Consider the following 15,829-nt stretch of genomic DNA (forward strand, 5'->3'; position numbering starts at 1 on the left):
ATACTTCAACGCAAGAAGCATCAGGAATAAGATGGGTGAACTTAAGGCATGGATCGGTACTTGGGACTACGATGTGGTGGCCATCACGGAAACTTGGATAGAAGAGGGGCAGAAATGGTTGTTGGAGGTCCCTGGTTATAGATGTTTCAATAAGATTAGGGAGGGTGGTAAAAGAGGTGGGGGGGGTGGCATTATTAATTAGAGATAGTATAACAGCTGCAGAAAGGCAGTTCGGGGAGTATCACCCTATTGAGGTAGTATGGGTTGAAGTCAGAAATAGGAAAGGAGCAGTCACCTTGTTAGGGGTTTTCTATAGGCCCCCCAATAGTAGCAGAGATGTGGAGGAACAGATTGGGAAACAGATTTTGGAAAGGTGCAGAAGTCATAGGGTAATAGTCATGGGCGACTTTAACTTCCCAAATATTGAGTGGAAACTCTTTAGATCAAATAGTTTGGATGGGGTGGTGTTTGTGCAGTGTGTCCAGGAAGCTTTTCTAACACAGTATGTAGATTGTCCAACCAGAGGAGGGGCAATATTGGATTTAGTACTGGGTAATGAACCAGGGCAAGTGATAGATTTGTTAGTGGGGGAGCATTTTGGAGATAGTGACCACAATGTGTACAAAACTTTGGTAAGGCCACATTTGGAGTACTGTGTACAGTTCTGGTCGCCTCATTTTAGGAAGGATGTGGAAGCTCTGGAAAAGGTGCAAAGAAGATTTACCAGGATGTTGCCTGGAATGGAGAGTAGGTCTTACGAGGAAAGGTTGAGGGTGCTAGGCCTTTTCTCATTAGAGCGGAGAAGGATGAGGGGCGACTTGATAGAGGTTTATAAGATGATCAGGGGAATAGATAGAGTAGACAGTCAGAGACTTTTTCCCCAGGTGGAACACACCATTACAAGGGGACATAAATTTAAGGTGAAAGGTGGAAGATATAGGAGGGATATCAGAGGTAGGTTCTATACCCAGAGAGTAGTGGGGGCATGGAATGCACTGCCTGTGGAAGTAGTTGAGTCGGAAACATTAGGGACCTTCAAGCAGCTGTTGGATAGGTACATGGATTACGGGAAAATGATATAGTGTAGATTTATTTGTTCTTAAGGGCAGCACGGTAGCATTGTGGATAGCACAATTGCTTCACAGATCCATGGTCCCAGGTTCGATTCCGGCTTGGGTCGTTGTCTGTGCGGAGTCTGCACGTCCTCCCTGTGTCTGCGTGGGTTTCCTCCGGGTGCTCCGGTTTCCTCCCACAGTCCAAAGATGTGCAGGTTAGGTGAATTGGCCAATGATAAATTGCCCTTAATGTCCAAATTGCCCTTGGTGTTGGGTGGAGGTGTTGAGTTTGGGTAGGGTGCTCTTTCCAAGAGCTGGTGCGGACTCGAGGGGCCGAATGGCCTCCTTCTGCACTGTAAATTCAATGATAATCTATGATTAATCTAGGACAAAGGTTCGGCACAACATCGTGGGCCGAAGGGCCTGTTCTGTGCTGTATTTTCTATGTTCTATGTTCTATGTTTGTGTGGGCAAATAAGACCCCGAGGGTGAAGAGGGTGTTTCTGGAGCGTAGCAGGGACAGGGGGGGGCTCGCGCTGCCGAATTTGTGCGGCTATTATTGGGCAGCCAATGTGGCGATGATCCGTAAGTGGATAATGGAGGGAGAGGGGGCGGCGTGGAAGAGGCTAGAGATGGCGCCCTGTGTGGGCACGAGCCTGAGGGTGCTGGTGACGGCACCGTTGCCGCTCTAGCCGACAAGTACACCACGAATCCGGTGGTGACGGCGACGCTGAAGATCATGGGGCAGTGGAGGCGACACAGGGGCGAGGTGGGGGCCTCGGTTTGGTCCCCGATTCGGGAGAACCCATTGGTTCGTCCCGGGAAGGATGGATGGGGGGTTTCGGAGCTGCCATCGGACAGGGATTAGAAGAATGGGGGACCTGTTCATCGATGGGACGTTTGCGAGCCTAGGGGCGCTGGAGGAGAAGTTTGGGCTACCCCCGGGAAACGCTTTCAGGGAGATGCAAGTGAGGGCGTTTGTGAGGCGGCAGGTGACGGAATTCCCGCTGCTTCCGGCACGTGGGATTCAGGACAGGGTTATTTCGGGTGTATGAGTTGGAGAAGGCAAGGTTTCGGCGATTTTACCAGGAGCTGAAGGAAGAGGAGGAGGCCTCGGTGGAGGAGTTAAAGGGCAAATGGGAGGAGGAGCTTGGGGAGGAGATAGATGAGGGTCTGTGGGCTGATGCCCTGAGTAGGGTTAATTCTTCCTCCTCTTGCGCCAGTCTCCACCTAATACAGTTCAAGGTTACTCACAGAGCGCATATGACAGGGGCGAGGTTGAGTAGGTTCTTTGGGGTGGAGGACAGATGTGGGAGGTGCTCGGGGAGACCGGCAAATCGCGTCCATATGTTCTGGTCGTGCCCGGCGCTGGATGGGTTTTGGAGGGGTTTTGCGAGGACTATGTCCAAGGTGGTAAACGCCCGGGTCAAGCCGAGCTGGGGTTGGCATTATTTGGGGTAAAGGATGAGCTGGGAGTGCAGGAGGCGAAAGAGGCCGGTATTCTGGCCTTTGCGTCCCTGATAGCCCGGCGGAGGATTTTGTTACTGTGGAAAGATGCGACGCCCCCTAGTGTGGAAGCTTGGATCAATGACATGGCAGGGTTCATCAAGCTGGAGAGGATAAAGTTTGCCTTGCGAGGGTCTGTGCAAGGGTTCTCCAGGCGGTGGCAACCGTTCCTAGACTATCTCGCGGAGCGTTAGGAGGAGGTCAGCAGCAGCAGCAGCCCGGGGGGGGGGGGGTTCTTTTGGGGTGGCGTTTGGATGAAGGGGGGGGGGGTTCCCCTATTTGTGCTTTTAAATGTTATGTGGGGGGTTATTGTATATGGGGGAAATCCATTGTATAATTTCTGATTGTTGTGTTTCTTTTTTCTTGTTGGGGGGGGGGGGGGTTTGTTGAAAATTTGTTGGAAAATTTGAATAAATATATTTTTTTTAAAAAAGAGAAGCACTCTTCCATTGCTACTCTCTGCCTTTTATGACCTAGCCAGTTCTGTGTCCATCTTGCCAGCTCACCTCTGATCATGTGTAACTTCACTTTTTGTACCAGTCTGCCATGAGGGACCTTGTCAAAGGCCTTACTGAAGTGCATATGGACAACATCCACTGCCCTACCTGCATCAATCATCTTTGTGACCTCTTCGAAAAACTCTTATCAAGTTAGTGAGACACGACCTCCCCATCAGAAAACCGTGCTGCCTCTCGCTAATACGTCCATTTGCTTCCAAATGGGAGTAGATCCTGTCTTGAAGAATTCTCTCCAGTAATTTCCCTACCACTGACGTAAGGCTCACCGACCTGTAGTTCCCTGAATTATCCTTGCACGTAAGGCTCACCAGCTTGTAGTTCCCTTGATTATCCTTGCTGCCCTGGATGAGCAGACAAGATGGGCACTGTTGCTGCAACTCTGCTTCTCCTTGTGTCTCCCCTGCCTGCTCCATCTTTTGTGATCCTTTTCGGGACCCTGCCTGCACAGGAGAGAGTGATAAGAGTGCACGCTGTGAGAAAAGAGAAGCCACTCATCCTCCTATTGCTCTCTGCTCCTCCAATCAGAGACTGTTTATCTCCTGAATTTTCTGCTGATAGGCTGTCTGGTAAACTTATCAACAGCAAACACAGGAGAAAACAGCCTGCGATTGGAGGAGCAGTTCCTTGCAGAATCTTGCACTGAATTTACCCGTGGTTTGAACACCGGGTCTATGGGCCCTCTGAGGCTAATACACAATTTTGGGACTTTTCTATCTTTGTACCGCCTTGAGCACTGTAACCCCATCCCAAACTTTCAGTTTCTTTCACACTGGTTTCCTGTGCATGCCCCTCTTCACCCTACTTTTGGCAACCATACCTTTGACTGTGAAGGCGCCATGCTCTAAATTCCCTTCCTTAAACTCCATTGTTTTACTTTCACCATCTCCTTAAGACCCTGCACTTTGATCAAGCTCTTGGTTACTCCTCCTAATCTCTTTTCCCCTTGTGCTTGTGTGAAATGTCTGAAGGTGTTTTACGAAAGTAAGTTGATCAGGAGGAGGTTACATGGCCAGTGTTTGGCATGGAGGTCAGTGGAGCACGTGGTAGATTTCAATGTTGAAATAAGGCTAGTGATGTGGGGGGAGTGGGGAGGGGTAGATGAAAGAAAGACAACTGAATAAAGTGGAACGGTATCTGAAGGGAGAGGGGTTGGAGAACAGGGCTGGTTGTGGAAGAGCTCTGAAGCCACAAAGTGGATAGTGTGGATTTTAAGCATGAGAATATTCATGAGTTCTTCACATATTGTTACGCGGTGAGGATGGTGATGATTTCTGATGGAAAAATGTTTGGAGTTCTTTTCATCTGGGTCATAAAGTGGTGAGAGAACACATCCCGAAAGATGTGCTGTTAGGTAATTTGGACATTCTGAATTCTCCCTCAGGCGCCGGAATGTGGCGACGCGGGGTTTTTCACAGTAACGTCATTGCAATGTTAATGTAAGCCTACTTGTGACAATAAAGATTATTATATATGGACCTTGGGGTGACAAAACCTTTTTAGTGATGAATACTTGAGGTAATTTGCTCATCAGGTGTTTTTCCAGTTGCAGATAACCAAATGGTTGTTGCTGGTGGTTATTGTGAAGGGAGGAGTGGGATCTGTTTAGAATCTAATGGGGACATGAGCATTGGTGAACATGAGGCAGGTTTGCAATAATCAGAATCAGCGGTGATATCCAGCTGGAAGGCCAGAGCATGGGAAAAATATGTAAGTGTTGGATGATGGGGTTAGCTTTTTCCAGTGGCGTAAGATGACGGTAAAATATTAGGTACTGAAAGGTGTATGTGGGGAAGGACATTGTTACAATCTGCATACTGCTGACTTTTTAAAAGTAATTTTCACTTTGTGAATGGCTGAAAAGATCTCACGACAAGATTAAGTTTTAAAACTTTTACTGTATACACAAACTGAAAGCAACATTGACTAAACACAGGGTAGCACGGTGGCGCAGTGGTTAGCGCTGCTGCCTCACGGCGCGAGGACCCAGGTTCGATACAGGTCCCGGGTCAATGTCCGTGTGGAGTTTGCACATTCTCCCTGTGTCTGCATGGGTCTCATCCCCACAACCCAAAATGATGTGCAGGGTAGATGAATTGGCCACGCTAAATTGCCCCTTAGTTGGAAAAATAGAATTAGGTGCTCTTAAGTTTATTTTAAAGAAACATTGACTAAACACTATTTCAACAGGCAATTTAAGATTCTAAACTATAGAGATGACCCATTTTTAACATTTAAAATGATCGAAAATCTCTCTCCATGGTTATACTTTAACTCTGTCCCTGAAGTAGATGTTCTTTTCTCCTGGAACCAGTTCAAGGTGATTCTTGCCTCTCGGTTCTTTTCCTTTTACAGCCTAATCCCTGAACTGGCTTTTACGGTGAGGGTTACCCTGGAGATCCCTCCCTCTAGCCAAAACTAGGCGAATCTTCCAGTTTTGTTTAAATCCTCATGAATTCAGGCTCTCAAATCTGAGTATGAAAAAAATAAAAATAAAAAAATAAATAAAACTCCCACCTGAATTCTTGTATGGTGAACCACAGAGACTTGCTGCATCTAACTCACGGCTCTCTCGGATTCTTGCAAATGACTCGGTTTGTGAGGTTCAGTGGTACTTTTAGTAAAACATCCTGTAAGGCAATCCTACAATAGCTTCCTATGTACTCTCCCTCTCCAAGCCTCTCTCCATTTTACCCTAAATTAAAGAGACAGTCCCAAAACATACAATCTTATAAAATTTCTTATTTGTAACAACTGGGATGGAGAGATCTTGAGGCCACTTAATGATAAGATATGTGAAGGTGTGACTGTATGGTGTGTATGAATGATGTATGTGAGGGCAGCACGGTGGCGCAGTGGTAGCACTGCAGTCTCACGGCGCCGAAGTCCCCGGTTCGATCTCGTCTCTGGGTCACTGTCCGTGTGGAGTTTGCACATTCTCCCCGTGTTTGCGTGGGTTTCGCCCCCACAACCCAAAGATGTGTAAGGTAGGTGGATTGGCCACGCTAAATTGCCCCTTAATTGGAAAAAACTAATTGGGTACTCTAAATTTAAAAAAAATAAAATAATTATGAATGTGAATGAGAGAGAAATTGTCAGATGTTCAATAGGATATTAGTTGGCTAATTAACTAGCTGTAGGAAACAACTTAGTTACTGCAGATCCACAAAATTCCATGAGTTGTTTGTGAAAAATGGTGCAAAATAGGACTTTAGTGGTTAAAGATATGGAGGTAGCTCTTAATCAGAAGCCAGATCCTCTGATTTTCTAATGTGCTTAGCAAAATGTCACTTTCTTGCAATGAAGGTCCTATCCTGTTGGATTTCCTTACTGTACTGATTAATCATCCTATTTGTGGAATAGGTGGTATTATTTCTCAGTTCCCTTCTTCCCTTGAATCCCCCTGATCATGTTCGTCTTGCTGCGTTGGACTTCTTGGGTTCCCTAGGAAAGATAGTCATACCACCAGATGTTCAGGTACTTTGTTTTATTGTACTTTTAAAATAAAATTCAATTCCAGTGTGTTTGAATAAAGCATTATATGTGTATAAAAAACCATGGGACTTTCTTTAATCCTGCTGGCTAATGTCTTTTCGTGACCCCTTTCCCCCTCCTGACTCCTTGCTTAAGTTTCTTTCTACTTTCCTTGTACTCCACACTTACTTTGTGTGTTCCCAGCTTCCTGGCCTTGACAAATGCTTATTTTTTCATTTGGACTAGGCTCACAATATCTCTCGTAATCCAAGGTTCCTGAAACTTGCCATACTTATTCTTCATCCTTACAGGAACGTGCCAGTCGTGAATTCCTATCAACTTACACTTGAAAGCCTTCCACATGCCAGATATTGATTTGCCCTCAAACATCTGCCCCAAATCTACATTCTTCAGTTCCTGCCTAATATTGTTGTAATTAGCCTTCCCCCAATTTAGCACCTTCACTCAAGGACTACACTTATCAGTATCCATCAGTACCTTAAAGCTTACTGAATTGTGGTCACTGTTCCCGAACTCCTCCCCTACTGAAACGTCGACCACCTAGCCGAGCTCATTCCCCATTACCAGGTCCAGCACGGCCCCTTCCCTAGTTGGACCATCTACATATTGTTTCAAGAAGCCTTCCCGTATGCTCCTTACAAACTCTGCTCCATCCACGCCTCTAGCACTAAATGAGTCCCAGTCAATATAGGGGAAGTTAAAATCACCCACCACAACAACCCTGTTACTTTTGCACCGCGCCAGAATCTGTCTACATATCTGTTCCACGATCTCCCACTGGCTGTTGGGAGGCCTATAGTAAACCTCCAACATTGTGACCACACCCTTCCTATTCCTGAGCTCTACCCATATTACCTCACTATAATAATATTTTTTGTCACAGTAGGCTTACATTAACACTGCAGTGAAGTTACTGTGAAAAGCCCCAAGTTACCACATCCTGACGCCTGTTCGGGTACTGAGGGAGAATTCAGAATGTCCATATTACCAAACAGCACGTCTTTCGGTACGCGTGGGAGGAAACTGGAGCACCCGGAGGAAACCCACGCAATCACAGGGAGAACTTGCAAACCCCGCAAGACAGTGACCCAAGCCGGGAATCGAACCTGGGACTAGTGCTAACCACTATGCTACCGTGCCACCATCCGAGGTGTCCTCCCGCAGTACAGCTGTGATATTCTCCTTAACTAGCAGTGCAACTCCCCAATCCCATTTACATCCCCATCTATCCTGCCTGAAACATATGTGTCCTGGAACATTAAGCTGTCAATCCTGTCCTTCCCTTAACCAAGTCTCTGTAATGGCAACATTACAGATAGTTCCAAGTACTAATCAAAGCTCTTTTAAAAAAAAAAAAAATTTAGAGTACCCAATTCATTTTTTCCAATTAAGGGCAATTTAGCATGGCCAATCCACCTATCCTGCACATCTTTGGATTGTGGGGGCGAAACCCATGTAAACATGGGAAAAATGTGCAAACTCCACACGGAAGTGACCCAGAGCCGGAATCGAACCTGGGACCTCGGTGCCTTGAGGCAGCAATGCTAACCACTGTGCCACCGTGCTGCCCTCTAATCCAAGCTGGAAGTGCATTTCCCTTACCTGTTACACTTTTCGCATTGAAACAAATGCACTTCAGTCCAGACCCTCTTTGATCAGCAACCACACCCTGCCTGCTCTTCCTCGGAGTCCTCATGGCCCTACTCTCTAGTTCCCCTTCAGTTAATTCACCTTTGCTTTAGTTCCCACCCCCTTGCCAAACTAGTTTAAATCCTCCCATGTGACACGAGCAAACCTCCCGGCCAAAATATTTATGCCCTTCCAGTTTAGATGCAACCCATCCTTCTGGTACAGGTCCCACCTACCCCGGAAGAGATCCCAATGGTCCAGATATCTGAAACCCTCTCTCCTACACCAGCTGATTAGCCACGTGTTGAGCTGTACTATCTTCCTATTTCTAGCCTCACTGGCACGTGGCACAGGGAGTAATCCTGAGATTACAACCCTAGTCGAATAAACCATTGTTTACTCCAGGAAATTTTTTTGTAATTGTTAATTTATACCGTAAATAAGAATGAATGTTTCAATTTCTTGCAGGGCACAGTCCTTCCAAAGCTGCCTTGTCTCTTTGCATCCCTTCTGGCTGACAAGTCCTGGCTAATACTTCAACATGCCCTGCAGGGATTTACACTGTTTGCTGAGGTGACAATTGAGACTGATCTAGTTATAGTGTTCAGTAGTTTGTCTGATAGTACAGGTAATTTACTAAATTTAGGTTATAATACATTTCCAGGTATGTCAATGGCTACCCCAGGGACAGTATATGTTTATAGACGCATAACAGCCTTCAACCTGTTATTTTTCCTAGTGAGAAAATGCAAAACTTGTTGGATCTGCTCTATAGTGAATTGGGAGCTCTATCAAGATAGAACAAACTCAATAGGTTCCATAGATTTTGCTAGTCATTTGAATTAATTTACTACTGACTGGGCATAGCCTAGCTAATTGGAGTTGAGGATGGCACGGTGGTGCAGTGGTTTTCACTGCTGCCTCACGGCGCCAAGAACCTGGGTTTGATCCCGGCCCCGGATCACTGTCCTTGTGGAGTTTGCACATTCTCCCAGTGTTTGCGTGGGTCTCACCCTCGCGACCCAAAGATGTGCAGGGTAGGTGGATTGGCCACGCTAAATTGTTCCTTAATTGGAAAAAAAATGAGAGTTTAGAAATTATTGAATGCATGGTATATTTTGCACTAGTTTGTTGCCTGTCTTTAACCCTTTAGACTCAGTGGACAATAAGTAATAAAACTCCTTGTTTCAGGAGACCTGCCATGAGGCAGTCGTTCCTCACAGCCTAGAGTCGGGAGGGATCAAGAACAAAGTTGTAAGCTTCTTAAACAAGGTACATAATCTGAGTGGGTTCCAGTGAACATGTATCTCCTGTCTTAATTTTCACAGTTGTTTCATGGTAAAACTCACTTTTTATGCTCTGAAATGTGGGTGTCACTTCTCTCTATTTTATTGGTGGAGGCACCATGAGAAAAATAATTAGCTAAACTTCTCAAAGGATAACATGTTTAATATTTAAACCCATTCATTGTTTTGGGTTGCATGTAAGAATATAATAATTGCTTATTGTCGCAAGTAAACTTCAATGAAGTTACTGTGAAAAGCCCCTAGTCGCCACATTCCAGCACCTGTTCGGGGAGGGTGGTACGGGAATTGAAACCGCGCTGCTGGCCCTGTTATGCATTACAAGCCAACTGTTTGGCCCACTGTGCTAAACCAGCCCCATCTCTATGTATTTCTGGAATTTCAGTTTGATCTTCCAAAGATGTGGAGGTTAGGTGGATTGGCTATGCTGGAATTGCGCCTTGTGTCCAAAAGGTTCAGTGGGGTTAAGGGGATGGGGTGGGGGCCGAGGTAGGGCACTGTTTGAGGGTTGGTGCAGTCTTGATGAGCCGAATGGCTTCATTCTGCACTGTAGTAATTCTATGGTTCCACAAATATATACACCCTCCTAAAATTTCAGGTTAGCTGGTGTTTTCTATATTCACCTTTCTGTAGAAATCATTTAATATCTGCTTCTCCCATGAAGAAATAGTGTATCATTGGTAAGGACCCTTTCCAGTAATACATATTTTGTTTCATTTTTGCAGGTGATCACAACAGTTGAGTGCAAGGAGTTGCAAGTGGAGAGGTTAAAACAAGAAAATAATATTCTGGATGCACATTTTACTAGCCTAAACATATGTGCAGTGAATGACCCTGTTGTAATGGAGGTATATATTAAAATAATTTCCCACCTTCTTCTGAACAGGTTTATTATTGCAGGTTCACCACTTAATTATGGTAATGCTCAAGGTCTGGTATCAACTCAGGTGTTATTTTGCTGTTGTAATGACCTGTTACTAGCTAATGCAAGTGCCAGTGGCTTCTGCTAGGCCAGGGTGAAGACTGAATGAATGCCTGGAAGGAGAGTAATGTGACTCCTGGAAAAAATTCATGGAAAGGCAGAGGGGCTAAATCCCTTAATTACCTAACGGCATCCACTGCCTACAAATCACACCAGGGTTCACTTCCCTACCTTACAAAAGCATTGAGAACTGTCACAGGAACTCTGCCAATAGTTGAAGAATTTGTTGCTAGCATGAATCTTCTACCGGTTTATTTTTCAGCCATCTGCTAAGCGTGCCCGATTGGAACATTGTGAAGAGTACGAGTCAGCATTGCAAACAGCAGAGAATGCTTTTAAAACATTGCAGACCTTGATACAACAAGGACCAGTACCAGAAAGGGTAATGGTCCGTTTACAAGCTCTACAGACAATAATCATTGCTTTGAACAATGGAAGATAACACATGTCATATAACAATCTGACGAAATTACATCTTCCTTCAGACAAGGAATAAGTCATTGCTGTATAATGGAAATGACCAGCAATAATACTCAACAACTTTTTATCTTTGGAATAGTCGAGGAATGCACGTAGTTATTGGACTATATATGTTCCAGAGTTGATTTGCATCAAATTGACCAAATGTAAATGTACTTGCTGCTCACCAATACTATTTAAATGTTCAACTTGTTTCAAGATAGATTTTTAAATAGTTTTTGAAGTGTCGACTTCCTGCAGCAGTATCCACCTTGAACTGGTCAGCTAGAAAAGTGGGCAACTGACGTTAAAATGTGGTGCTCAGATTGGTTGTGCTCAATCAATGTAAAGGTAACAATTAACAATGACTGCAGTGCTCAATTTTCAACCCAGTTTGATAGCTGACAGTTAAGATTATTACCCAAGTGAGCGTTTCACATCAATGCAAGTTTTAACAACATTTTGCACCTGCAGTTCCCCACATGCATTGTTCTTGCAAATATGACACTTTCCCAAAAGTGGGGGGAAGGAGTTCCAGTAGAATACAATTCTGTTTCATTATTTTTTTCTTAATGGACAGTATTGACTCTCCGCTCTGTCAACATTACACCACTGAGTGGGTGTCTGTTGACACATGCAGTTCAGGCTTATTGAGGATCATCCACGAAGCTACATGTGCCACTTTAGATTCTCATCTTGTGCATGCTTTCTTGGTGGGTCAGCCAACAAGAAGCAGGAGGGTTGATCATCATTTCTCCTGCAACAAAGGATTGCTTAAATCTGGGTTAAGAATGATTTTCAAGTTAAATATCACAATTGTTGTAATTAAGTACAAACCACTTGTTAGAATGTTAAGTGTAACCATGGTTTTTTTTTTCAAATAGATCTTTATTAATTGTATAAAGATTTAATACATTTGAACCCAATAAATTATTTTACAAGTTATTTTATAATGGCAGTTTGATTACTCTGAATCCACTATCAAAATAAATCAGTTGGCGGAATAACCTGAACTTAGTCTAACTCAGTAGTAGTAGTAGCTCTCCAAATAATGTAAATTACAAAATTAGAGATGACCTCAAATTGCATCAAATGCCACAGCACATAAAATTGTCACTTTAAAGGCCTTTTTGACCCGAGAAATTCTCCGCTCAGCACTGGCACCAGCATCCAGATTATCCTGGAAAAAAAATCCTGCTGGATACTGCTCAAAGCATGAGAAGCGTTTGCTGTTTCAATCTATGTAACGGAGCTGTATCATGTACAGATTTTGTGTTTTTGACTTTTGTGAGTAAGCCAGAAATATGTATATTCTGTTGATTGTAGTTTTATCATCACGCTAGTGCATAGCTTGCTGTAGCATAAGTTCTACACTTACAAAAATCAAATTCCTGGTTTGGAATATGTAAATACACTTAAGCTTTCATAAATGATTTTGTAAAATTGCAATTTAAACAAGTTAAAACTATCTCTCAGTTCTTTTATCAATGAACCAGAGTATTCACGGTAATTTACTCCTGGAGTTTCAGTCCCAAGTCTTCAATATTTGATAGCGGTCTAGTTGAATCCTGCAGTTACCAAACCAACTAGAGATGAATAGTTTCACTTCAGGTGGTGTTTGCATAACTCAAATGTAGGGAGATTGTTGTTTGAACTGTTTATTGGGAAAGCAAGGTTCATCTTCAGTAATTCTACATAGAATAGGAAATTGTAAAAGCAAAGGTCCTTAAAGTCTAATCTGCTGAAAGATTAAGGGGAAAAAAAATCTGATTTTTGTCCTCAGTGATATTAGTATTATTAATTTCAAGTACCCAATAGCAGCATCAAACACAGCATCATTTTATAGAGTGAAGCTTTGCTTCGAATATCATGTGCTTTACCTCCCATTGGCAATTTAGTGTGGCCAATCCACCTAACCTGTACATCTTTGGGTTGTGGGGGTGAACTCTACACAGACAGTGACCCGGGGCCAGGATCAAACCTGGGTCCTCAGCGCTGTAGGAAGCCGTGCTAACCACTGCGCCACTTGCCACCCTAAAAGGTAAAGATGGATAAGTGCAACATTTGTTTTACCAAATATCTTGTGGTCTTCAAATGATTTCACCACCATTGAATTTTGAGCTAGTTTGCAACATGTAGACATTCACAGTAAGAACTAGTTTAAGTATCCAAATTGATATCCATACAATAGGGAGCATTTAATCCAGAGTGGATCCTTCGACGCAGAAGTGGAAAACTTTATTGTTCCAATAGGATTTAGTTAGTTCCACACTATCTACCCCATATACAGCTAAATACTCATTTAAAATTAGTTTATTTGCTGCTGGATACTAAAAACTAGGTTGGCTCATGCACCTGTAAAAGCAGACCTCTAGGAGCTTAAAATCTCTTACCAACTAAGTGCACATGTTTCCATGGGAAAACTTTCCCCACTACTCAAAATCATACATTTGTCCATTCACCATCCATATTCAGGAAATACAATCAAATGCTTATTTATAACTATTTATTTGCTGTGTAGTTCCCAAAATCAAAAATAAGTAGTTGCAATTAAGAAACAAAGTATTTTCATCAATATTTCAGCACTCGGTTATGAAAATTGCAAAATGTATCAAGCCTCCAAATTAAGCCCTTGATTTAAATATTCTATTTGGTATTTTGAGTCAAAGCATCTACATGGGCCTGAAGCATATTTTAAAATCTTTACTGATCTGGTGGTTTCCTGATGCTTGCGTCAACAGTATTCTTACAAGGGTACAGTTGCACCCAGATGTGCATGACACTAAAATTGGACACAATGTAGCAGATGTTTGCAGGGTGGGAAATGTTGGCCCTGCTACACAGGATCTAAAAGTAAAAATGTTTCTTCCACTTTGTGTATCCCTATTGCATCATGACAGAGTTGATATGCTGCAACTCAAAACACCAATTGCTATTTTACAGGAAAAAGCAACTATAATTCAAACCACGGACTACCTCCATTAAAGAGAATCCTTACATTTACCAACAGATAATATGGAGTTCCTAAGGCAAGGCTGTGCTCCAAGTTAATATACATGTCATGTGTTTGAGAAACATTTGACATTCCATGATAGACTCATTCCAAGTTTGATGTCTGCATGGTGACTTTAACTTCACATTAACTATAAAGCTGAACAGCATGTGCCAGGTGTTTAATCCTTGACTTCTAAACAAGATTAACTCCTCCAGGGAGTCTCATTCTACCCAATATTAGGTGGGATTGGGCTCAGGCTGTACTTCCATGTTGAAGCGCAAGCAAAATTGCTTTGCTACAGTTTGTAGAAATGTACACAACTAGTAATAATCCTGAATCTTTACACCTGAATCTGAAGAACCTTGGATTCAATGCAAGCAACAGAGGAACCACCACCAATACACTTTTCCTCCAGATAATATTTAAGATCTTCATTTAAAAAAAGTCAATTTCTAAATAAAGCATTTCTGGTACAGTACAGTAAACATCACTAAGATGACTGTTATCACAGTAAACACCAACAAGAAAAGAAACAGCTGATGGTGCTGTGTAGTTCCTAGTATATCCTTCTGTGGATATTCTTTAAAAACTGTTCTTTCAGATATTAAAATACCACCATCTTTATTATTCTTTATTCCAGCCAGCTATTCTTGATGTCCAGAACAAAAGCCAAATTGGTTAGCAATGGTCTTGAAAAGATGTAGTCAAAGGATGGTGAGCAAGGTGTTTTGGGGGGTTGCATTTGGAACAGGTATTTAAATCAAAGATGTTGATGAAATTGTTTTGGGACAATTTCTTCCACACTACCAACTATTGTCCTCCCAGTTCAGATCTTCCCCCCAGCCTTCAGTTTCCATCTGAAAAAGACAAAGTCAGTAAATATTTATGATAACCACTTTCTACAATCTCTTACACTGCTCAAAGAGAACTTTGTTTATAATAGAGATTAGAGGAGTTGAGAAATCAATGTACAGGGCAGTGATGCAGTGCTCCTGTTTCCATTTTTGCATTTGCAGCATTGGAGAAAGTTTTGCCTCGGTTGCTCCTACCCTTCCGGCCAGCTGTGTTCACTGCCATCAGCAGTGCATATTCACAAGTCTCGATAGGGCCTTTCCTGTCAGAGATGCATGACACAGTTCTCCATTCTAGGTATGTGCTTCTCCCCACTTAACCACCCGTAAGGATATCCCACCTCAAGGTAACTAATAAACCAAAAGGTGGATGTGGTTCATTTTTATGTAAAGCCGACCCCAACCCAACTATTTCCATTGTATCTCTACTGAGCATAGCAGTCCTGAAACAGTGACATCTGAACAGAGTGGCTTAATTGGGAATTTGGAGACATTGGGAAGTTCTGATAAGTATTGGTAAATGGAATCTAAAAACAAGTCTAGTTTAGCAGCTTCAACTTAGATTTTTAGGCATTCTGGTATCAGAACGTGCCTGCCATTGACAGTTAACAATTAGCTGTTTTTTTGAACAGTTGCTAATAACCAGGTGTAGGGCAGTTGCGTAATCACTGGGAATTGTATAAAAGCAAGGGGGCCTGAGCAGCGCAGTTCTGAAACATCAGCATCTGAACAAAGCAGCTTAATTGGGAATTTGGAGAGAGTGCGAATTTGGATAAAGGGTGGGGGGGGGGGGGGGGGGAAGAGAAAGAGAATTAGTATATAAAATCAAGATAATAAAGATTATATGGATAATAAAAGTTACAGCTACAGGAACACGCACAGGGCCAACATGTCCTTGTAAAAAAAATAAGTGTGGGAGCAACAAGTTCAGAGAACCCTGGAAGCTGCAGAAATTCTGCACATGGAGGCTTTGTGATCTTGATTCCATTTTAGAAATGCAGCAGAGCACAATCAAACCAATTGTACTTCCCTCAACAC

At 43.1% G+C, this 15,829-nt stretch overlaps 2 protein-coding genes across 6 annotated transcripts in view; one reads left to right on the top strand and one right to left on the bottom strand.

Moving 5' to 3' along the window:
• Window positions 1-11,890, top strand: part of firrm (fignl1 interacting regulator of recombination and mitosis) — a 106,090-nt gene extending 94,200 nt beyond the window's left edge. For 2 of the 3 annotated variants that reach the window (XM_072511176.1, XM_072511177.1), the window contains exons 20-24: window positions 6,440-6,553; window positions 8,669-8,773; window positions 9,392-9,472; window positions 10,230-10,352; window positions 10,749-11,890. In XM_072511176.1, coding sequence (XP_072367277.1) covers window positions 6,440-6,553; window positions 8,669-8,773; window positions 9,392-9,472; window positions 10,230-10,352; window positions 10,749-10,928 — 603 coding nt within the window. In that variant the 3' untranslated portion in view covers window positions 10,929-11,890. The remainder of the gene's footprint in view (window positions 1-6,439; window positions 6,554-8,668; window positions 8,774-9,391; window positions 9,473-10,229; window positions 10,353-10,748) is intronic. The other variant, XM_072511179.1, reaches the window with a different exon arrangement.
• Window positions 11,891-13,437: 1,547 nt separating this feature from the next.
• The window catches only part of scyl3 (SCY1-like, kinase-like 3), a 71,733-nt gene continuing 69,341 nt past the window's right edge, over window positions 13,438-15,829 (bottom strand). For all 3 annotated transcript variants that reach the window (XM_072511181.1, XM_072511180.1, XM_072511182.1), the window contains exon 13: window positions 13,438-14,797. In XM_072511181.1, coding sequence (XP_072367282.1) covers window positions 14,744-14,797 — 54 coding nt within the window. In that variant the 3' untranslated portion in view covers window positions 13,438-14,743. The remainder of the gene's footprint in view (window positions 14,798-15,829) is intronic.

The sequence above is a fragment of the Scyliorhinus torazame genome, chromosome 7, assembly GCF_047496885.1.
Source record: "Scyliorhinus torazame isolate Kashiwa2021f chromosome 7, sScyTor2.1, whole genome shotgun sequence".
Taxonomy (NCBI): domain Eukaryota; kingdom Metazoa; phylum Chordata; class Chondrichthyes; order Carcharhiniformes; family Scyliorhinidae; genus Scyliorhinus; species Scyliorhinus torazame.